The following is a 24,916-nucleotide window of genomic DNA, read 5'->3' on the forward strand; positions in this document are numbered from 1 at the left end:
ATATTACATTCTTTTGTAATTGAGAAGAGAGCTTAGCCATCTAATTTTTTAGCATGCATTGGAATCCTCAGAATTTTTGGTTGAATAAGAATGAATTTTAAAAGTATGTTCATTACTTGCCTTTGGTTTTTGAAAAGCTATCGTTTTTAGCCTTTGCTATTAGTCCTTTCATTATGCAGTGACTTCACATCCAACTATTTGCTGAAAAGGCTATATTTCTTTTGTCTTTTGCTTGCAATGGTATCTTAGATGCAGCAAACTGACTCTACTTTAAATGCTTTGAATCAGGTCTCCACTTCTTCTGTGGTTGAAGGAAAGGAGCTCCCCACGAGAAGTTCAAGTGAAAATGCCAAAGTGACAAGCCTGGACAGCAGCTCCCATAGAATCATTGCAGTTCACTATGTACTAGAGGAGAGCAGCGGCTACATGGAGCCCACGTTGCGTATCTTAGCTATTCTGCACACGGTCATTTCTTTCTTCTGCATCATTGGATACTACTGCTTGAAAGTAAGATAGTAAGGCACCAAGGTACCTGTGTGTGTGTCTGTGTGTGTGTGTTTGTGTGTATGTGTGTGTGTGTGTGTGTTTTGCAGGCTGGACTTCTGGGGAAGGAGATTCTGAGCTGGAAATTTTGTGCACAAAGTTTCTGAGGGAATGCTCCATGAATCAACATGCATGGGGCAAATGGAGGAAGGATGGGACAGAGGGGAAAGCTGGGCTACTGTAGACACAGCAGGTGCCGTCTCCAAAGCTGGGATGCCCCTTCAGGGCTGTCCTGGCCTGGGGCATTGGGGCCTGGCCTTTTTATGTCTACATTGACTAGTCTGCCCTGGGAAGGGGCTATGGCCATGAGCTGTCTTAAAGTAGCTTTCTTTCATGTACTGATAATTATTCACATAGAGAATTTTGCCTATAACTTGGCCCTACAGAAGTGAGCTCACCCACCCACTATGTCTCATGGTAATGCAGTGATACTTGGTGTATTAAGACTTATAGAAATATATTGTGTCAATCTGAGGAGTCATTTTATTGTTTTATTATGAGAGAAGTATCTACTGCTATTCTTGGCAGAAATGCCTCATGATTTGTCACACTTCACCCAGAAAATAATGCAGCTTTATCCCTAGAGGCCTGCCAAGGGAACAATATAATTTGATGAATAGAACCCAAGATAATCTCTCTGAGTGCTCAGGGCTGCCCATTACCTGTCCAAACTTCTTTATCTTTTCCCAGCAAAGTGCTTTTTTACTGTAATGCCTTTATTTCACTTTCACTGTCCTCTGCCTCTGGTTGTAAATCTTGCAGAAGATGTTTGAAAAACCAGGGCTCAGAGTAAAAGACTAGAATGTAAAGGGTTATTCAGGAACTCCTTTCCTCCAGTTTATTCTGTTTTATGGGAGTGCATATTTCCAGAATATCTGTGTCTATCTGCTATCTGTGCCTTGTGTAAAGTCTGTCCATGTAAAAAGAGAATCATTATGTTCTAGAGAATCATTATGTTCTGGAAATATTTTGACAAACTGACAGATTTTTGCTGATGTCGAAATTAAAATTTATCTCAAAATAGTATGTGGTGATGCTGAGCATGAAATTATTAAAGAGGTTTCTCAAATAAAACTGCACTTTAGTAGCATGCATTTGGGAACATTGCTGCAATTGCTAAATTTTATTTCATTCATTCATGTTGAGAGATAGATATATGTAAACAAAATGATTTTGCATAATCATCTTTTCATCTTTGAAGTTTAAAAATGATTTCATTAGTGTAATTATCTATAAGACCCTATGTGTTTAAAAACATATGCATATATGTAATATCTATTCTATCTTCTGTTTTTCCAAAACCTTCTAGATGCTTCTTCCTGCTTGAATATAGCTGATTCATTTTCATTCCATTTTTACCTTCCTAGAAGTACACAGGAAATATTTCTTTCCAAAAGCTGTTTTGTAAAGATAGTGACCACAAGATATGCCAGTAAATCTAAACTAATTTTAACATATTTATTTTTCCTGTGTAGGTCCCATTGGTTATTTTTAAGCGAGAAAAGGAAGTGGCACGGAAATTGGAATTTGATGGACTTTATATTACAGAACAGCCTTCAGAAGATGATATTAAAGGCCAGTGGGATAGACTCGTAATCAACACACAGTGAGTAAATAATTATATGAGACTTTCTGCACTCAAAAATTTCAGACATGAAAATATTTGGTTGGAGTTCCTGCAGATTTGTCAAAAGTTTAGCAGAGGTGAATAATAGTTATATATTCAGCCAAGAAAAATCTAAAGACTCAGTGCTGTCCAACTCTTAATGGTGGATGTCCTCAATTTTTGCCCTCTGAGTTCTGAATTCCTTAATTAAAAATGGCTTAGAGTTCATTTCCACAGCACTGATGGAACTTCACATCCATTACTCAGCGTTCAGGGATGTGTGTAGCAGGAAGTGCATGACCTGCAGGCAGGGTTATCTCATCCAAAAGCGGAGGAGGCAAAAATTATTCATTAACAAAAAAGTTGTAGCATTAAAGGAAAATACATTGAATTTTACACCTTGAATATATCTGAGTTATCAACTTTCAGTACCATCAAGCACCCTAGCATGAAACTAACTAAATATTAGGACACGGTGTAAAATGTAAGACAGAAAACAAATGCTTTTTCTATCCAATAAACATTTAGCCCTGTGAGATCAAGACCCAAACTACTAGCTGCTGTTCTGAGTATAAATGCATCACAAAAGTATAATTTTTCTCTGTAAAAAGAATTAGTGCAATAGTTGTAGTTTATATTTACTATTCGAGTGAAATATTTTTAAAATTGTGATTAGTTTTGCTAATTAAAAAGTTATTTGCTAATGGGTTCCGGGTTGTCAAATGGAGATTATTTGTACGTGATACATGTTTATCCTAAATGCTAAATGTTTTGTTTAGCAATTCTACCATTAATACTAATTTCTAAGCAAGTCAGTCCCTTTAGGTAAACTCTATGTATTAGTGAAGATGCTAGAGTTGTGCTTTGCTGCTATGCTCGAAGTTACTGTGAGGATAAGTGGTGGGAAGGAGATTTTTTTCTTCATGGGAAAAACAATGACAGGTTTCTAGATACTTTAATTTTTAAAGGCAATTGATAAACAGGTCTATGTACTGATATGTTATAAACAAATAAATATAACAATGCTACCTAATAAATATGCTCATATTCTTCTCCATTAAAGTATCAGCTTATAATCTTTTGTATATATTTATATGTTAATATTTAAAATAATATTCAAATACCTATGATGCAGGAAATTATGTGATGTTAGCCAAATTCATTGTAAGTTTACGTGGCAGGATATATGTTTACATATTATTTTAAGTATGCCATATATCCCAAAGGATATGTTATTATTTGTCATTAAAAATAATACTATTTACTTCTATGCTTTTCTATATTTTAGGTCATTTCCCAACAACTACTGGGACAAATTTGTTAAAAGAAAGGTAATATTACTTGGAATCCTCTACATTTTTCTTAAAGCACAGTTTAGATTTTAATTTGATGTGATTCAGATGTAGAATAAGATATTGAGGTATAATTTATCTGCCTATTAATGTGAGGTATAATTTATCTGCCTATTAATGTCTCCATTTTTTTTTTTTAATTTTTGAGATGGAGTCTCACTCTGTCACCCAGGCTGGAGTGCAGTAGCGCGATCTCAGCTCACTGCAACCTCAGCTGCCCAGTTCAAGCAATTCTCCTGCCTCAGTCTCCCGAGTGGCTGGGATTCCAGGCGCCTGCCACCACACCCGGCTAATTTTTGTGTTTTTAGTCGAGACAGGGTTTCGCCATGTTGGCCTGGCTGGTCTCTGACTCCTGACCTCAGGTGATCTGTCCGCCTTGACCTACCAAAGTGTTGGGATTAAAGGCATGAGCCACCACATCCGGCCAAATATGAATTTCAAGAATAGCACATAATGGCCGGGCGCGGTGGCTCACGCCTGTATGTATATACAGGTGTATGTGTGTGTCTCTCTCTCTATATATATTATATTATATATATAATATATATATTATATATATAATATAATATATGTATATTATATATTATATATATTATATATATTATATATAATATATATAATATATATAATATATATATTATATAATATACATATATTATATATTATATATAATATATATAATATATATAATATATAATATATATATAGACACACACATATATGGATACACACATATATACACATATATGGACACACATGCGTACACATATATGGATACACACGTGTGCACACGTATGTGTGTACATATGTATGTGTGCATATGTGTGCATATGTATGTATATATGTATATACATATAGAAATGTGTACATGTACATATATGTACATACATACATATATGTATATTTGTATATGTACATTTTTTTTTTACTGTTAGAAGCAATGTGTTCGATTTTTATGTGGAGGAGGTACAAGTGTTTTGTTCCCTCGTGACCTGGCATCTTGAGTCGCACTGCGCTAGTGCATCTGAGCACACCCAAATTAGGCAAAAGCTTTGAAAGAATAATTTTAAAATGATTTTAAATAGATAATTTGAACATTTATTCCTATTATTTAATGGAATAAGGAAGAAGCTTCTAAATTATTAAAGCAAGAGTTTCTTGCTTTAATGAAGAAAACTCTTTATCTGTAGTCAAATAAATAGATAAACCATAATGGCAGCTAATCCTGTTCCTGGCTTTCCCGCTACGGTACCTAATTTGTCCTGCAGGGAATGTGAGGACACAGTCCAGAGAGAATCCCCCGGCTCAAATCAGCCCAGCCCATTTTTAGCACTGTGAGAATAATGCAAAACAAATGGTTTTAATTAACCTAAGTAGTTCATGTTCATAGGCTCTTTTGGTTTCTTTTAATTTACTTGATTGTATACATTCAGAAAAAGCCACTTTTTATATCTGTTAATCCCTTCTTTTCATCAATATATTTCCTTCTTCATTCACTTCAATCTTGTATTTTCACATTCTGTCTCCTTTTCTAATCTTTTCTCCTGTATAGTGGACTCCTTTTTTGCTACCAGTGATCTCTCCTCCTACTTGTCTTTAATTGCTTTTCCTGTTCCCTCCATTTTCTTTTTTTGTTTTTGAGACAGAGTCTCACTCTGTTGCCCAGGCTGGAGTGCAATGGCATGATTTCAGCTCACTGCAATCTCCACTTCCTGGGTTCAAGTGATTCTCCTACCTCAGTCTCCCAAGTAGCTGGGATTACAGGCGTCTACCACCATGCCTGGCTAATTTTTGTATATTTAGTAAAGACAAGGTCTCACCATGTTGGCCAAGCTGTCTCGAACTCCTGACCTCAAATGATCCACCCACCTCGGCCTCCCAAAGTGCTGGGATTACAAGAGTGAGCCACCACTCCTGGCCTCCATTTTCATTACTGTGTGAGACTCAGGAGGTATATGAACCAGAGGCCAAGAAGAGCTGTATCCCAGAGTTGGACATAACTGAGCTCACAAGGGAGCTGTGAGCACATCCAAGCCCTGCTCTAAAAACATGACAAACGGGCAAAGCCAGGCAAATGGGATAGAAGAGAAATAAGCAAGGAAGCTGAAGGGGATTGTTAAGAATTATTCTAATGATAGACATGGAATCTATATTAGATGATAATTAATTAAAATGAGGATGGTGACAAGGTTGCAGGTCCTGGTGTTACTGAAGAATTGCTGGGGTCAGGATACTCAGGGGAGTGGGGTGGAAAGATGGGCATTGTGGCCAGAGAGTTGAAGGGTTGAAATCGAGACCATGGAAGGATGCCACCCCTGTGATGTGCCCCCTATTGGCATGCAGAGGTCTATGCAGAAGATCATTGGCTGGGGAGTCAGGCATGGCCTGGTTGCTTCCTGGACCCATCTCTTACTGAGTTTAGCAAACTTAGGCACATTACATGAAGTTTTCTAAGGTACAGTTTCTTTATCTGCAGAATATCAATAACATGAAATCTATATATTGTGACAGTCACATGGAATGAAGCATAATTTCTGAAACAAAGTATTAATTTAGTAAAGGTCGTTCTCATTCCATTTCCATTTCTAATGCTTTTATTTCAGCTCATCTTCTTCCTTGGTATGTCTCCCTCTCTTGAATGAGAGAGAAATCTTGTTCCTCAGATAGGTATTATGTAAAATGCTGTGAATTGGTTTAGACCTTAAGCAGTGTGATCACAGAAGATGAGCCACACACTAGATTTTAAGTGATTGTTAGGGCAAATATACAGTAAGTATAAAAATAATTAGATGTTTTATACACACATATAGATGATGTTACTTAATGGTTGAAGCCAACAAAATGCTTTTTCTCATACCCCAAGGTTATGGATAAGTATGGAGAGTTCTACGGCCGAGACAGAATCAGTGAATTACTTGGCATGGACAAGGCAGCTCTGGACTTCAGTGATGCCAGAGAAAAGAAGAAGCCAAAGAAAGACAGCTCCTTATCAGCTGTGTAAGTGTTAGTTCGGCTCTATCCTACAGACTTAGATTGAAAGGGGAAAACATTAATACATTTTTAAACTTGTGCATTGATTTCCTTTCCTTCAATGTCAGAAGAATAGATAGATGAGGAAAACAGAAAATATATAAAGTCTACTTTTATACTTCTTGGTATTTGGAACTCTGGAATTATTGGATTTTTTTTCTATTAATTTTTGGAGGTGGCTTTTAATATTTACAAGAGAATAGAAAGACTACTCATGTTTTTGACTTAATTTGCCTTTTCTGTCTTTAAATGATCCTTAAATCTAAGTAAAACACATGCAAAAACTCAATATATGGCTGTTTTGAAAAACAGCCTGTTTGAAAAAATGTTAATTTTCTTATGTTTTGGAAAAGGGAACTATGTAGCCCTTTTATTTAAAATGTTCAGAGGAACTCATATTACTTTATAATTATTGTATTGTTTTGAACAGCAAAGGCTTAGTGCGTCAGAAATAATATACCGTCACACTATTACTTGTAAAGTTTACTTCAAAATGAAAAACTTTATATACTGCTTTCATGGAATATGTTTCTAATCCAGTTGAGTTGAATGCACCTGAATCTAAATGTCACACACACACACATATCTAGTGTGAGTGTACAGATATATACATACATTCATTTAGCAAATTTGATCAACTGAATCTCTGGAATAAAAGTAAAACATGCTTTTAAAAACGTAATTGCTTATTGTAGTCACTTAATGATTTTGGAAGAAACATAATACTTTCTCTTAACATGAGTAGGGATGTGATGGTTACATTGAAAACATATTTCTGGTTCTGTGAAGCAGTATTATTTTCTTAATCTGTTAGCTAGCATTAAAAAGATAGTTTAGCTGGCCTATCTCATTGGTCATATTGTTTTTATCTATCTGAAAACTTATTAGAGCTACTTGGGTCTTTAAAATTAAGGTGAACTTGTTTTTGAACTTACTGAAAACAACTTGGAGCAGCAAATATGAATTAAGTTCCAAAATATTACTTGAGTACTCTAGGAAAACAAATGTATGTTTAAAGTTTGTGCTGCTGCCTGTAAAATGAAACACAGATGGGCAATCCTTAGGACCTGTGTTCCTTATGTTAGAATATCATATGAAACAAGAACTACGGTGTGAGGCTGAGCATCCCACAAACATTTTCAGATCCTTAATAAGCAATATAGAATTAAATAGTTTTACTGAGTTATGCATTTTCTGTGGTCATATTTGTGACTCTAAAAAAAAGTCTGAAAAAATAGAAGGGAAGTTTAGACTGTTTTTCTACTATGAAGAAATAGTTTTAAATTGGCATAGTTTTCTACCATTATACATAGTAAGTGTTTGTAAGTTTGACCCCTAGCAAAGTACCAAGAAGTTCATATGGCATTTAACACCTTGACATATGGAGAATAAAATTAGAAGAATAAAGTTCTGGTAAATAATGTACAACTAGGAAAAAGATATACATACAATGTCTCTTTACTAAAGCATTTAGGAAGGTCAGGTTTGAAAAGATTATCCCATTTCTATATGAACGCTATCTTAATGGGAACATTCAAATACAAAATGATTTATATATTTATTTATCAAACACATAAGGCTTGGTATGTGCACCTTTAAATAAGTGACCAGCTCCATTCCTGGGGGTGGAATAGCTACAAGCAGTCTGGAAGGCTGCAGGTGTCTTCATTTGTGTCCTCACTGGGGAGGAAAGGAGCTTATGTCTCAAAACATCTCCAAAACTCACCTTCCTGGTTATAGTTTACCCTTGACTGGAGCTTTGGAGTCCCCCCGCCCCACAACCAGGAAGGCCGTGTTCTGATTGGCTTAGCTCAGCCATGGCCCTCCCCCAGAGGTGGGGTCAGCCTCACCGAAACAGCATGGCTACCACTTATGGGTGAGAAGTGAGTGCTGTGTGATACTGATGGTATACTGTCACACTAATGTATGCTAGAGATGGAAAATAACTCTTAAGAATAACTTTTAAAATAAAATAAGAAACCACCATAGGAAATTCATACATCCTGATATAAACCATTATTTTGTTTTAGATTGCTTTAATGTAAAATAATTATGCTCCCATGCAAACTACTCCATTTTTCCCCCCAACTCTTGCTTTTTTTATTTAAGAAAAAAAATTCTTATATTGAAACCTGTTGTAAATATTTGTGGCACTTTTTTTTAAAGGCTCCTGTGATAATAAAATTAATTATAGTTCAAAGATAACTATATTTAAGGAAAAAAAAATTGCTTTTAATCCTGGAGTAAGTTAAATGAGCCTTAACCCTTAGTGAAAAAAATCTCCTAAAAAGTCACCTTCGATTTGCAACTACTTAGCATTTATAATTTAAGATTAGCTTAATTAAAAGAAATGATTAAAGTCGTCAATAAAGGCTAAAACATTAAGTCTAGAGAAACCCTTTAGAAAATAATATTGCCATTATGTTATATTACATTATTTCATATCAATTACTTAGAGCTGGAATGTTGGAAAGGCTGGCAAAGTTATAATTTCTAGCCTATAAATCAGTGGCAAGTTCTGAAAAAATGAAAATTAACACATATTTTAATAAACGTGTTTGTAATCTGCAAAGATCACAAATATTTCTTTAGTATTTATCCATTCAACATATATGTATTTAGACATTCAGTCTGTGACCTGGGGAGTTCACAGACAAGTGAGAGAGGCATATAACCACCTACATGCATATACCAGCACCCACAACTGTAAGACAATGTGGAAAATAATAATAAAAGGAATTGTCTACAAAATGCTATGAGAACTGGGGGGAAGGGCTAAATTCCTGCCTGGATGGAAAAGGAAACAGAGAAGGTGAATTTTCTGGAAATGAAGTAAAAACAATTTAAAAGTTCTTTCATTTATAAAATAAGGTAGTTGTAAAATAAATGTGTATATTTATGCTAGCTTTTACTATTTGAATCAAAAGTTATTCTGTTGGAATGCAATTGCAAGTGCATATGAAAGTTAGTGAGGAAATGTTTGATGTGTACATATGTTGGCCAATTTAGTACAGTTTCAAGGAATAAATGTTACATGTAGCTGGGCACAATGGTGCATGCATGTAATCCCAGCACTTCGGGAGGCCAAAGCGGACAGATCCCCTGAGATCAGGAGTTCAAGACCAGCCTGGCCAACATGATGAAACCCCATCTCTACAAAAAAAAAAAAAAAAAAAAAAAAAATTCGCCGGGAGCGGTAGCACATGCCTGTAATCCCAGCTACTCGGGAGGCTGAGGCACGAGAATCGCTTGAACCTGGGAGGCAGAGATTGCAGTGAGCCAAGATTGCACCATTGCATTCTAGTCTGGGTGAATGAGTGCAACTCTGTCTCAAAAAAAAAAAAAAAGTTAATACTGAATGTAGGAAAGGGAAAGGTGAAAAAGAAAGGACTATTTTTAAATAACATAAGACGAAGGTGATGGTGTTTGTTTTGTTTTCCAAGATCCTCTAAGAACACATCATGAAACTCTGGGATACAGTGTCAGAGTTGGCTCTCAGCTCCTCCCTTGGCATCTGGGATAGAACTAGTTTCCCGAGAAGGTGTCCAAGTCTTGTCCCATTGAACGTGAAGGCCGTCAGGCTCTCGCAAGCCTATGAGTCTTTGGTTAATGTGCATAACTACACATTGTTGTTGTTTTTTTTTTTTTTTTTGTCATTGCAGACTGAACTCCATTGATGTGAAGTATCAGATGTGGAAACTAGGAGTCGTTTTCACTGACAACGTAAGCCTACTTCATTATCACAAAAGAAAATGCACGCTGATTAGATAAGTCTGTGGGAGTTCTACAGATGGAAGGATGGTTATTTAGAAAATGTTTCAAATACCAATTCATTTCATACAGACCAGATCTGGAGAGAGACCCACAGAATGATATGATTAATGAGCCCATCTCTCATTCCATTTCTTTCAATAGCTGAAATATTAAAATGAAAATATATGAAAAACTGAGATGCAGATTTGTGAGTACGTTCATTAAGGTTTTAATTGGACAGTGACATACTTCAGTTTTATAGATGTTAAAAAGAAACTCCTAAATAATTTTAAAAGACCATTAATTGTGCTAAATTTAGGTTTTCCCCAAATTAAGTACATTAACTTATGGAGTTTTATTTTATTTTTTTTTATTCTCCTTTTACCAAAGAGCCTTTGGAGACTAAATATAGGGCCCTAATATATATCCAAATAAAATAGAAAAAAATTACCTATTACTAAAAACCGCCAGGTGTCTCAAGATTTCACTGTTTAATTTTAGCACTGACTTTTATAGTTCACATTAGTTCCATTCTCCTATTTAGAAGCCTTTGATAGCCCCCAAATTCTCCTGCCTCTATCCTTACCCCTTCCCTCATCCAGCCATGGGCCCAGAACTCTGGGTGTCTTAGGAGCATTCTCTAAGAGTTCAAAATCAGGTCTTCCAAGTATCTTTCAGAACCGTAAACTATTAATACACTATCTTACAACTAATTTCTCATCCAAATGGGAGCAACTCCCCTGAATAACAAGAGGGCAACCTCAACTTTGGCTCTAGTTGGCATTTTCCACTGAAGTGGCCAGTCCATCTTAAGTTCTGCCTGCTAAGCTCAATCTTCCTTGCCACAGTATTTGCATAGCCCACTTTTGCCCAGATGCAGCTTCTGCCCAGATGCAGCTTATCCATAATATTCATCTTGCTTTGTAGTTTTTTTGTCCTCTTGATAACTTGGGCATAGATAGATCCAGGACGGAGTCTTTCCTCAGACAGCGTTCTGCTACCTTAGTAGGCTTTTGTCCACCTGCAGTTTCATGGCTTCTGTTTGGCCAATCACCTCTCAACATGCATTCATTCTTCACTATTACTGTCTCTCTCTGAAACATAGCCAGGGTTACCAGATGAAATTCAGAATTCCTAGTTAAATGTAAATTTTAGATAAGTAGAAAATAATATTTAGCATAAGTATGTCCCAAATTACTTCATGGGATATACCTAAACTAAAAATCATTTATTCTTTCTCTCTCATTCAGATTTTACTGTGCAGCAAGCACATGTGTAGTCCACACATGCACCTTTGGCCCAGCTTGTCACTTAGGTTGTTACTCATCTTATGCCCATAAATTTTCCTTTTCCTGTCTTTGCATTTCTTTTTTTTTTTTTTTTTTTTTTGAGACAGAGTCTTGCACTGTCGCCCAGGCTGGAGTGCAGTGGCACGATCTCCGCTCACTGCAAGCTCCACCTCCTGGGTTCACACCATTCTCCTGCCTCAGCCTCCTGAGTAGCTGGGACTACAGGCACCTGCCACCACGCCCGGCTAATTTTTTGTACTTTTAGTAGAGACAGGGTTTCACCATGTTAGCCAGGATGGTCTCGATCTCCTGACCTCATGATCCGACGGCCTTGGCCTCCCAAAGTGCTGGGATTACAGGCATGAGCCCAGTCTTGCATTTCTTAATGCCTCATTAGATTAGCTCCATCTGAATGTCCCATGGCAAATTTTCATCTTCCTTCTCCTCTGCTCCTCCCCACCAAATCCAGTTTTCAGTCTACAATTTTCTCTTTTAGTATTTTTGTTCTTCTTACTACCTAAGCTTAAATTATTCATATGGACTCCTCCTCTTCTTTCTCCCTCCAATGCATGTATTTGATTATTTGCTGAATCTTGGTCCTGTTTGTGTCCTCTGTAATTCTCCCTTCTATCTTTACCACTTTTGCTGCTTTTTTGGATCTGGTAACCTCACCCTGGGGTTTGTCCAGTAGTCTTCTAATTTAATGGCTGTGCCACTTACAATGTTTTTAGCCAATAGCTTAACTAGAGCAAGCTCACTTCCTCATATATAAATTGGGGCTAAACGTGCCTATTCATCAGAGATCTTGCTAAAATAAAAAAGAGACCATGTGTGCAAATATATTGAACATTGACCAGCACTTAGTAGGTGCTAAAGAAATTTTCCTAAAATGCCATTTTTCGCAAACCGTTATCCTTCTCATGGTACTGCAGTGGCACTCAAGTTCCTGTGGGGTACACAAATGTCCTTTAACTTGCCCTCAAGCCTCTCCAACACTGCCACACTTTTCCAACTTGGTCTTGCAAAAAGGAACCCACCACTCAAACCAAATTTTCCTTCCCAAGCAAACTCTGTTTAGTCTTACCTCAGTGTGCTTTTTAAAATGCTGTTTTCTTTTCTGCCACTTGACCTCTAGCTTCAGTTCCACATGGTCCTTGAAATCCCTTTACTAGCTCAGCCCCCTCTTTTTATTCTCTGTGAAAGATTAAGATATCTTACAGTCAAAATGAAGGTGTCCGCCGCTTCCCCAAATGGGTAGTTTCTGACTCCACTAGCAAAACATTCCTTATGGAGCAGAGACTGTAGTCCCATAAGTAAGAGCAGCCACCGTATTTTTATTCTGCGTTAGTCCTGGCCCTCCCCCAAAAGTGTATTCATTTTCCAGCCTATGTGAATAATCAACATTAATTATAATCCAGGAGACTTCTACAACAGTACCAATAGTATTATTAGGTGTATTACAGCTTTCAGTGACGTCACATGGTATTTGGGTTTCTCCTAGACTTACTGTGGCTCACGTAAAGTGAGATGCTTGGTTAATAAAACACTTCATATAATTTCATAACTAGTAGGTCTCAGCAAACACTGATTTAGTGAGTGAATAAATGAAAAGCAAAGAAGGGAAGAAAAGGAGGGAGAGAAAGCGACTGGTTCTTTTGTTGGCTGTAGAGCAAGGGTTCTTCTCTACTGGGGAACAGTTTTGTCTGCTAATGATGTTTGGCAATGTCTGGAGACATTTTTGGTTGTCATGACTCAGGGGAGAGGTGGGGTCGGTGCTATTGGCATCTAGTTGATGCTGCTTGCCATCCCACCATGCACAGAACAGCACCCATAATAAAGGATTATCTGAACCAAAATATGAATAGTGCTGGGTTGAGAAAGCCTGCTGCGGAGTAGGAAGTCAATAAATGTTTCTCTGTCGGAGGATAAATAACAACGACAATTCCTAAAACACTTTAAAACTGTTTTAAAGGAGAATGACACTGACCTTTTCAGAACAAATTAAGTAAAAATAAAATTCACAAAGAACAAACTGATACAGCTAACTAGAATTGTGAAAATGTATAGTGTGCCAGGCGCAGTGGCTCACGCCTGTAATCCCAGCACTTTGGGAGGCCAAGGCGGGTGGATCACGAGGTTAGGAGATCAAGACCATCCTGGTTAACACAGTGAAACCCCGTCTCTACTAAAAATACAAAAAAATTAGCCGGGCGTGGTGGCGGACGCTTGTAGTCCCAGCTACTCGGGAGGCTGAGGCAGGAGAATGGCATGAACCTGGGAGGCAGAGCTTGCAGTGAGCTGAGATTGTGCCACTGCACTCCAGCCTGGGCGACAGAACTAGACTCTGTCTCAAAAAAAAAAAAAAAAAAAAAAAAAAAAGTATAGTGTACGAAGATGAAGTAAATGGAGTAATTATAACAGAGTGAAATCAGAGTTGCTTTTTAATTTTATTTTTTTAATTGACATATTCATGGGGTACCTAGTGATATTTTGATAAATATAATGTAATCAGATCAAGGTAATTAGTATATGCATTATCTTTAACATTTATCACTTCTTTGTGTTGGGAACATTTAATATCCTCCTTCTAGCTATTTGAAACTATATATTATTGTGACCTGCCATCATCCTACAGTGGTATAGAACCCCAGAACTTATTTTTTCTATCTAGCTATAACTTTGTATCTTTTAACAAATCTCTCCCTATTCCTACCTCTCCTTTTTCTCCCCAATCTCTAGTGTCCTCTCTCCTACTTTTTTACTTCCATGAGATTAACTTTTTAAGATTCCACATGTGAGTGAGAACGTGTAGAGTTTAAGTTTCTGTTCCTGGCTTATTTTGCTTAACCCATAACAATAGTCATGCATTCTGTTTTCTGACATGTTCTTTCCCCCCGTTTTGTCTTAATAGTCCTTCCTCTACCTAGCCTGGTATATGACTATGTCTGTTCTTGGACACTATAACAACTTTTTTTTTGCCGCTCACCTTCTCGACATTGCTATGGGATTCAAGACATTAAGAACCATCTTGTCCTCAGTAACTCACAATGGCAAACAGGTAAACAGTTTATCTTTTTCCCCTTTGCAGAAAATAAAAAAGCAACAAATAAAGCAAAGAAAAATAAAACTACCCCTCAAATGACAATGTACAGTTTTAAAGATTTTTTTGAAGGGAAGGTCTACACCTGTTCTAAACTGCAGGGATTAGTAGTTTGAGGGTCTCCTAGGCCTATACTCAAGCCTTGGCTTGACTTTGGATAAATTAATTGAAAATAATAAAAGTACATACCTTACCAGATTTTTGTGAAAATGAAATAAAAACAGATGTATATGCCTTAACACAGCCCCTGGCACATATTAAGCACTCAGGAACTTAGTTATTGTTTTGTTCCTAGTATAGTATTTGCTCCACTTGCTATTATGGAGAACCACAATAGGTTACAGAATCCTGACGCACTCATTGTATTAGTTGTAAAATATGAGATGCTGCATTTTAATGTAGTATTTTTAAACTGGATATTCATGTACTCTTTACTTTTAAATTGAGCAAAAAGGATAATGTTTCATATTTGACAAGGTCATGCTGACTCGGAAGAAAACTGGTCTAGGTCCAGAAAATGCACTTACGTTCTAATGGAACCTGTTTTTAATGTTAAAACTCTCCATTATCATGAAGCATATTGCAGAAGTATGCATTTATTCATTCATTTGCTATTTTTCAAGTGTCCACTGGGTGGTAACATATTCTGTGTAAGTTATTTGGATTAACAGAATCCTTCATTTCCAGAGTCCTGTAGCCCAGCACATTTTAAAATAATTGCCTCTCTAAAAGCTTTGAACTGGGTCCACAGTTAAGTCCACATTATCATTAGTTTTCTAAATTTCAGCACGATTCTTACATATGTCACTTTAGGTTCTGAGTATGACTATGATGTGCACGGCAAGTCATGGGTCTAGTGACAAAAAGTCTATTTATCTGTCAGTTAATAAGATGTGTTTGAGCTCCCAGTATATGTAGTAAAGAACTGGAGATGCCAAATGTATGTGTGTTTCTACATAAAAGGTCCGGCACTACTTTCAATTTCTGAGCTTTGTGGGGTATCTTTTTGAGGTATCAAATTTTCTTTGTTTGTTTGTTTTTAAGACAGAGTCTTGCTCTGTCACCCAGGCTGGAGTGCAGTGGCGCGATCTCGGCTCACTGCATCCTCTGCCTCCTAGGTTCAAGTGATTCTCCTGCCTCAGCCTCCTGCATAGCTGGGATTATAGGCGCGTGCCACCATGCCCGGCTAATTTTTGTATTTTTAGTAGAGATGGGGTTTCACCATGTTGGCCAGGCTGGTCTCGAACTTCTGACCTCAGGTGATCTGCCTGCCTCGGCCTCCCAAAGTGCTGGGATTACAGGCATGAGCCACCCCACCTGGCCTCAAATTTTCATTTGTAGAAATATGTAGAGCTTTATAGTCCTAACAGGTGAAACATGCAGAAATTCACAGTAGCCTTGTACTTCATTTATAGAAATGAATGAAACCCTCTGTTAAGGTAACATGTTTTCTCCAGATAATTATAAAGTGATTTTGTAAAGACTTAATCAGCATAAGCAGTTGCAGTCAAGACCATAAAGATGTGCTGTAATCAGAGAAAGTACACATAAAGATAAAGCATTGTTAGTATGGTCGAATTTCTGTGATGAAACCAGAAATACATTTTCACCAACTTGGTGAAAAGCCACATTTTTAGCATATACATATTATATCAAAAATACTCTACAATTCTATCATATACTTATAGCTATCCAAAAATTAAAGTATAATTTGGAATTAAAAACAGATTACATAGAGCTGAAAGACCTTTCAAACAGAGACATTTAATTATAAATTGAGAAAAATAGCCTTCAAAATAGTGTTGGTCACTAGCTGTGGTGTTTTTCACTTTGGTCATTGTTTACAAAGCAAGATTTCTCAGTTTTAAAAAATATTTATATTATACATTATTACTAGTTGTGTGTCCCCAGATTTCAGGGGCAATACAAATTTCTATTTAGTTTAGGATATGATTGAAAATTTAAAAATAATTTACAGTCATAACAAAAACAAAATGCATTTTATTAGGAATGTAATTTATAGAAAATAGCCCTCATAAAATGAAGAAAGGGCCGGGCATGGTGGCTCACGCCTGTAATCCCAGCACTTTGAGAGGCCGAGGCGGGCAGATCGCTTGAGGTCGGGAGTTTGAGACCAGCCTGACGAACATGGAGAAACCCCATCTCTACTAAAAATACAAAATTAGCTGGGTGTGGTGGCACATGCCTATGATTCCCCACTACTCAGGAGGCTGAGGCAGGAGAATCGCTTGAACCCGGGAGGCAGAGGTTGCAGTGAGCCAAGATTGTGCCACTGCACTCCAGCCTGGCGACAGAAACTCTGTCTCAAAAAAAAAAAACAAAATAATAAAATAAAGTCTGACAACTTGATAAAGAGAATATGAAAATAAATGTCTGCACGAGGGGGCTAAGAAAGGTGAGAAATAAGTTATGGATCCCATTAGCTTCTAGTAAACATGGCTGTGTTCTCACTAGAGCACTCGCCACCCATGTAGATGTCACGTGTCAATTGTATGTCCTACATTTCTAATACCTGGTCCTTGTCACATTGTTTTCCAGCTCGTATTAACCGTTGGCTTATTAGCTGTTGTTGTATACCTATACACTGTGGTGGCATTCAATTTTTTCCGAAAATTCTACAATAAAAGTGAAGATGGTGATACACCAGATATGAAATGTGACGATATGCTAACAGTAAGTTCATAACCTTTGATCTCACATAAACAAAAATGTCTCCTGCTTCTGCAGTCTAAGTAATTGTGTATTTATTCTCTAACAGTACAAAATAGAAAATAGTCTAAACAAATAAAAAGTTGCATGGCTGTTTAGAGTCAGCAGTTTTCAATTTTAGCAGAACATAAAGGAGCATTTCTGTCAATTTTCCATATGTGCTGCACAGCCTAATAATTAGAATTGCTGAGTAATGTACTTAGAACTTGAAGAAGTAATGTCATCGCTTAAGCCTGTTGTTCACATATCCCAGGACAACAGGTAAAACTATTTCCCAGAGAACATTTGGAAGCCTTAGTTTTTTGTTCACCTTAATGACTTTAACTGAAATTACTAAATTTCAAAAATATATCTCTTCCTAGAACTACTGGTTTTTGCTTTTATATTGAGTATCTTGGCTTAAATGTCTTTTTTGGTCTTGGTTTTCAAAAATCAACAGCTGTTAAAGCTTTCATATTGCTTTATATCACTGTTCTACAACCTGTCTCTCTAATATTGGCAGCTGAGAGGTAATCATACATGAGATCTTAGGTCAGGAAGGGGAACATGAGACAAAATATGTATCACTAGCTGGAAAGAGATGTATCCTTCAGTAAGCTCCTCACGAAAATACCTACATCATTTGTGTTGGGGATGTAGGTATAGAGGCTGATATAATGATACATAAATTACTCTAGAAAAAATAGCCCAAAAGATTGATGAGAATGACCAGTATTACAAAGACTAACAATTAAGATAATTTTATACTAAAGAATGACAACTCAGTGGGACAGAGTAGTTCAGAAACAGATGCAAATACTCATGGAAATTAAAAGATGATAAAGATCTTTTGAAGTAATGAAATGAAAAATAATTTAATAAATGACATTAGTACCATGGACAAGCTGTTTGGGGGGAAATGATAAAAATGGATGCCAACCTTGCTTTTTAAATAAAAATAAATTCTGAATTGAGCATATTTTAATGCAATAAGAAGGAATAATCACAAGACAGAATTTGATGCCTTAAATAATAGTAATACTCATTTTTACATGGAGAAGGGTCTGAGTATGATGTAAAACTCAGGATCTATGAAAGCATAAACATTATTTGAAAAAAAGAGCAACTATAAATAAAGTCATAAAGGCAAATGGTAAACTGGGAAAGATATATTTAACACCATAACAAAGGGCCATTTTCCTTAATCTACCAAGTCCTTATCACATCAATAAGAAACAAGCCAGTAGAAAAACAAGTAAGTCACATGACCAGACAATTCACGGTAAAATTAATTCAGTGGGCTTGCAAATTTGAAAAGATGCTCAGCCTCTGTCAAAGTGAAAGAAATGCAAATTAAAACAATGAAAAAAACACTTTTTACCTATCAGGTTTGCAAAGTATTCACGTTTGTTAAAATCCACAGTTGGTGAATTGATGGGAAAAATCAGCATTTTCATGACTCTGGTTGGGAATTTGAATTGACAACAATTTTAGAGAAGTTTTGTGATACCTATCAAATTTTTAAGTATATATATCCTTTGACCTATTAATTCCACTGCTAGTAATTTACCTAAAGGTTTACTCACAAACAAGCCTCTGTATGTTCAAGAACATTAGCTGCCCTCACAAGCTAGGAATAATCTAAATGATCATTAGTAGTGTCCTGATTAAGTCAGTTATGATAAATCCATAACAAGTATGCATCTGTTTGAAAATGAGAGAAATTCATGTATACAGATATGGAGAGATATATAAATTACATTTTAATTAAATTACATTTAATTTAAAAAAACAAGATCTTGGATCAGTATGATAGGATCCTAATTGTGTGAAATTATATATACACAATAATTCATATTTTTGATATGCTGGAATATGCATAACATTTTTCTGGAGGGATTTATTCATAGGACACTGTGAACAAGGATTCCTACAGGGGTAGGACCATAGATCACAGGGGAAAGAAACTTGTTTGCTTTTCATTTTATAGACTTTACTCCTGTCTGAATTATTGATACTATTTCTTTTTACCATAGGTATTTTTTTTTTAAAGCCTAAGACAGTTTTTTCCCCACCATGTTATAAAATATAATCTGCCTTCAGTTATTCCCAAAATTAGTATAACTACATGCAGTGACTGTTTCCTGGCAGGGAGGAGAGAACAGAACATACAGGTGGCTGACCTGAGGGAATTAAAGGACAGAGGTTGAGGGAAGCTCTGCTGAAACTCGATGTTACGTTTTGATCCACTGCCTGTTCTTGAGCCATTTATTTATAGCCCAAATCTCTTATTTGTGTAAAGAAGTTTTTCTGTATTTAAAACTTTATCATAAATGATCATTAATATAGAATTGCCCATCCTTCCTCTCCTTTAAACAAATATTCTTTTATTTACTAATTTAGAGATCTTCAGACAAGATTGTCATTCTTTAGCTTTTCAATATTAGGCATTTTGTTCTCTTCCCAACTTTGTTTTTAATCGAAAAAATCTTGAGAATAAATAACTCTCAAATGAATTGAAGGTTAGTTAAAAATTGGGGGTACATAATAGCTTGCTGACATAAAAATATTCACTTTTCTTAGGTAAAGATTAAATTTTTGAAGGCTTGGAACTTCAAAAAGGGATGCTTTTGATGGAGAATGCAGGGGGAAAAAGCTTTCAACTCATCCGTCCACACATAGTTGACAGCAGAGCAAATCATATTGTTCATGTGAAAATCATCTGTAATTTTCAACATTTCCTGTCACGATTGCCATTCTGAGGTGTTTCACATGTGACTTTGTGATTTCCACGTGCTAGTGACCTACTTGGAGGACACGGAGTGTCAGAGCTGAAAGGACTCTGATGTTCATGGTTGTTCATCCATAAACTTAATTCCTCAACTGGAAGAAATGCCATCCCAGTTACAAATCCACAGTCTTGTAATGTAGATTTTTTTATTTGTCAAGTGCTTATATAGCACTTGGCTATAAATGATATTGTGCCAGGCATTGTCTCAAGAGCTTTACAAATATTAACTCAGTAGTCTCCTAACAACTTTCTGCTGCAGGTTGGCACTGCTGTCATTCCCATTTTACAGATGAGGAAACTGAGCTACCAAGAGTTTGAGTAACTTGTCATAAGTCACACAGTTAGGAAGAGGTGACACTCTTCACTACCTCACAGATAGTAACTTCATTCATGCTTCTGTTATTAATTGTAGTGATATTTTTATACCAGGCACTTGTTAAGGATAAGGCTTGAGTAAGTACAGTCCCTGCCTTCATGGAATTTGCATGGTAAGTACCTTTCTAGAAATTCTGCTAAGTTCGTTCTTTTTTTCTGGGATACTGCAAGAAAAGAGTGCCCCAGAAATTCCAGAAGTTTTGGAAAACCTTGTGGATCAGTATTCCTATCGCATACAGAACATTTAATATACTATACAAAAATAGTGGATTCAACATCACTGCTCAAATATTGCAATTGAGAAGTTGCTTTAGGTGGCTACTAGACAGGGAAATAAAAATAACTTATTAATGTCACATGATACCACAGGGTGGAAGATATTGATACGGACATAGATCAAGTGCCTTAATACTTGAGATCCATTTTAGTCATCATAAGTTGGCATAACTGAAATGTAATATTTACTTACATTTGCTAGTCTTCTTCTCCGATTAATTGCTGGACAAATAATTCGTGCATCTTGCCTGGAGCCTCCTCCCTGACTGCCTATCACCCCCTGATTTGGCCCACCTGCCCACTTCTTAAAACCATCTCCTATCCTTCCTTTTGCTGCTTTTCTCGCACCACAAAGCAGAGAAAAATTTATAAGTTGTTTTTTTTTTTTTTTTTAACTTACAGCAACTGTAAGAAAACTGCATTCAATGCAATAAGACTGACCAGTTACTAGTGACGACTCTCCATCAGAGTCACTAACATGCAACACTTTACCCCCTCCTCCCACACCTATTCATTCATTCCAGGCCTAGGGCTGAAGATGTGTTAAGGATCCTTCATCTCCTCTTCCATGCTGCCTTTAATATCAGCTGTGCTCAGAGCCTTTCTACCCTGTGACCCTGAAGGCAGGAGGGGAGTGGGAGGCCAGGAAAGGCTACAAGGCACAAGGGAAGTGCAGAAGGTAGCAGTAGCAGATACATTGCCTGCAGTGACTTCCAGGAAATTCAGTTCTATTCTAGGACAAACACCCGACAAAATTTATAAATCTCAATATCTGCCAGCCTCAGGGCAGAAAGTTTACTTAGGTTATGTATTCCTAAAGGGTATGATGCTCAGAGAATTGCTAAAAATAGAAAAATAGGAATGATTTCAGATAATGACATTCAGTGACCTGTATCAGGTAGTGAGAACAATATGTGACTTTAGATCTTCCTTTTGTACCACAGGGAGACCCCAGCAACATCCTGGTCTCTCCTTTTATTATGCAGTCGTCATAGTTGACCCCATTCAAGTTGTAATCATAGGATCCTTAAATGACTACATTTTGAACCTCACTCTCAGTATGCATTTCCATTGCTTTTGTTAATTTTGCTTGGGAAGACAACTGCCTTCACTTGGTTAATTTTGCCCAATTTCATGGGGGCATGAATATAGAAGACAGAGAAACTTGGTTCCGGTGAGGAAATATGGCCTGTTGATGTTCTGAACTATGGACTTAACTAGAGCCTAGATTTTCTTCAGTTTGAGGGATTTCTGTCCTCATGAGTAAGACTATTTATGACCAGCTCTGTTGTAGGTTTTTATATCTCTACACATAACAATAAACTTACTCTCTTGTCTTTGACTGGGGTGAGTATATGTCTTAGATGTTTCTTCCCTGCAAGAGAAAACTCAGTTCTAAGACACAAGCCACTTTTTCATCCCTAGCTCATTCACAGTGACGTGCTGCTGCCAATCAGTCAAACCAGACAGGAGTCCGTGTAGCATTACACACGCTCATATCCCAGTGATTGTCCCTAAAAACTCCCACACAGGAATGGAGGCCACATTACCTAGATTGACATTCCAATTGTAGCGTCCAAACACTTAATTTGCTTCTTACCAGTACTTGTGCAGGGCCTTCTTTAAAAAGCCAACAAAATGTAAAATATAACTGATCACTTACAGTAGTGCGCTTTCAAAGTACAGGCTTATTAAAACCAGCCTGCCAGCAAGAAAGCAGCACAGAATAGGAAACAAAGATTTAATTTATTTAATTTAGTTCTCAAAAGATGATCCTTTCTTTATGACAGTCTCTTGAACGTGTCCTTTTACAGGGCGATGTCTATATTCTCTCTTGAGATAAATTTTCCTCACTCATGTCACATTTTATTCACTTCATCCTGAGTTTCTTTGTTGTTTCTGGTTGTTTCTGTGGCTCTGAGAGAACATCTTAGGTTTTGCAAATAGGCAACGCGCCCTCCTGTTTTTCATAATTTACAGTAGGGGGCGCCATAGCTGCAGTGTTATAGACAAGTCACGGGGGATTTTTTTTTTTTTTTTTCCAGATTAGGATGTTGTGAGCCTGAGAATCTAATTAAACCAGCAGTATCCTGATAGAATTTGAACCTCTTCTACAAGAATGTAGGAGGGGAAAGTGAAAAATGATGTAAAGTCCAAGGTAGAAAGATGATTGTCGCTAGATAGCCAGGGAGTCTGACTTGACATATAGGACAATGTTCATCTCAGATGGAGAGGAACCCCCTGAACCAGAGGCTGCAGGGGAAGGTGTCAAGACTTATGCACTTTGGGAAAAATAGCTTTCCAGGTGATTAAGATGAAAAGTACACTCCTAGGGAAATAAACTTGCTTAGGTAAATGTTCTAAATTACCTCACTTAATTGTTGTCACTTACTTTACCCTACTTTCCCAACAAATAATCTGCTCCTTTTTTTTTTTTTTTGCCAAGATGAAGGCCTCATAAGGATCTTCACCAGCAGCTGACCCTCAGTGTTCCCTAAAGCCAATAGAAACTATGATCAACCTCAGAATGAATCTGTTTAGGAGATGGATGAGGGAGGGAAGCCACAGACTATAACATCTTGGAAATCAACAACTTCCTCTTCTAAATTTTTGTAGGACCAGGCACCTTCCTTCCTCATTACTCAGATTGTCTGAAAGAAGCACATCTTTTTGTCTCACAGCATTACTTCTTTCCACCTCCAGCTCTCATTATCAGGTTTAGGCTGATTCTATGAAAAGAAAGGTGGATAAAAGGATTTTCAGTTGCAGCAGGATAATTTGGTAGCTGAAAGCCTGACAGCCATGTATTGGAAGTTATTCACCACATACCTCCTATTCCAGCACTACAGCCAACTACATGCAGTTGTCTAAGGCTGACCAGGTAGTAAAAGATGAGGCTGGGAAAACCAGTATCAACATCCCACAGGTGAACTGTACATTTTATTCTTTTTAAATTTGGTAATTTATTAAGCCTAAATAATCAAATGCACAAGACTCTCTTTTCAGCATGACTGTTAAGTCCACTACTGATCTCTGCTGGAATCCCTTCATCACAATGCATAAAGCTGATGTAAAATGAAGGAGAGCAGTGAGGAAGGGTATTTCCAGGAAAGATTGTTAGATGGCTGACAAGAGATCTGCAAAGAAGGCGACATTTTCTTTGGTAATTTAGCCTCATTCCTTGGTCCTGTCTTCAACATTACATGTCTAGAAACTACAAGTGAATCATTCTTTTGGGGACGGACTCACATTAACCAGTATTACATAAGCCTGATGTACGAGTCAGAATACCAACATGCTACTCATTAAAAGTTAATGCAACAAGTTGGCACATTCTCTTCCCTAGACAAACACCTCTATGGGAAGCCAAATTTTAACCCAAGACCCAAAGACTCCCAAGTGCAAGACCAAGAGTCTTGGTCAGCGGGAATCACCAAGAGGAACTGATGGATGATCAGTTCATCCATCAGTTGCTGGGTGATCTTAGCCACTAGTGCTGTCACACGCAGTTCCTCAAAGAAGCAGGGATGGAGAGCTAGGACATTCCAAGACCTGGACTGGGAACTGCACAATCCACTGTTGGCTCACTGTGGGGATTGGAATGGGGACCCAAGAGACCAGAACTTGACATGGAGGAGTACCAGTCCAGAACCAGGTATACTATCCAAACTGAGTCCCCAGAGAAATCCCCGGAGGAGAGTTGCAAACACAAAGCTACTTGTGAAGTCAGAGAAACGTGGGCAATGGGAAAGATGGTCTAACTAAAAAGGAAAGAAGCTGTGTTAACCACTCTTTGTTGTTTTTCTGTAGTCACAATTAAATACATATGAAGACACAGATTTGGAGAAAAGCAGTCCAGGCTAGGCACGGTGACTCACGCCAGTAATCCCAGCAGTTTGGGAGGCCGAGGCAGGCAGATCACCTGAGGTCAGGAGTTTGAGACCAGCCTGGCCAACATGGTGAAACCCTATCTCTACTAAAAATTCAAAAATTAGCTGGGCATGGTGGCGGGCACCTGTAATCTCAGCTACTCGGGAGGCTGAGGCAGGAGAATCGCTTGAACCCAGAAGGCAGAGGTTGCAGTGAGTAGAG

General features: G+C 37.3%; 1 protein-coding gene across 3 annotated transcripts in view; it reads left to right on the forward strand.

Moving 5' to 3' along the window:
- Positions 1 to 24,916, forward strand: part of RYR2 (ryanodine receptor 2) — a 790,171-nt gene that overhangs the window by 747,278 nt on the left and 17,977 nt on the right. For all 3 annotated transcript variants that reach the window (XM_063708024.1, XM_063708025.1, XM_063708026.1), the window contains 7 exons: positions 289 to 507; positions 2,019 to 2,149; positions 3,438 to 3,480; positions 6,365 to 6,498; positions 10,194 to 10,254; positions 14,485 to 14,631; positions 17,233 to 17,367. In XM_063708024.1, coding sequence (XP_063564094.1) covers positions 289 to 507; positions 2,019 to 2,149; positions 3,438 to 3,480; positions 6,365 to 6,498; positions 10,194 to 10,254; positions 14,485 to 14,631; positions 17,233 to 17,367 — 870 coding nt within the window. The remainder of the gene's footprint in view (positions 1 to 288; positions 508 to 2,018; positions 2,150 to 3,437; positions 3,481 to 6,364; positions 6,499 to 10,193; positions 10,255 to 14,484; positions 14,632 to 17,232; positions 17,368 to 24,916) is intronic.

The sequence above is a fragment of the Gorilla gorilla genome, chromosome 1 (genome assembly GCF_029281585.2).
Source record: "Gorilla gorilla gorilla isolate KB3781 chromosome 1, NHGRI_mGorGor1-v2.1_pri, whole genome shotgun sequence".
Classification (NCBI taxonomy): domain Eukaryota; kingdom Metazoa; phylum Chordata; class Mammalia; order Primates; family Hominidae; genus Gorilla; species Gorilla gorilla.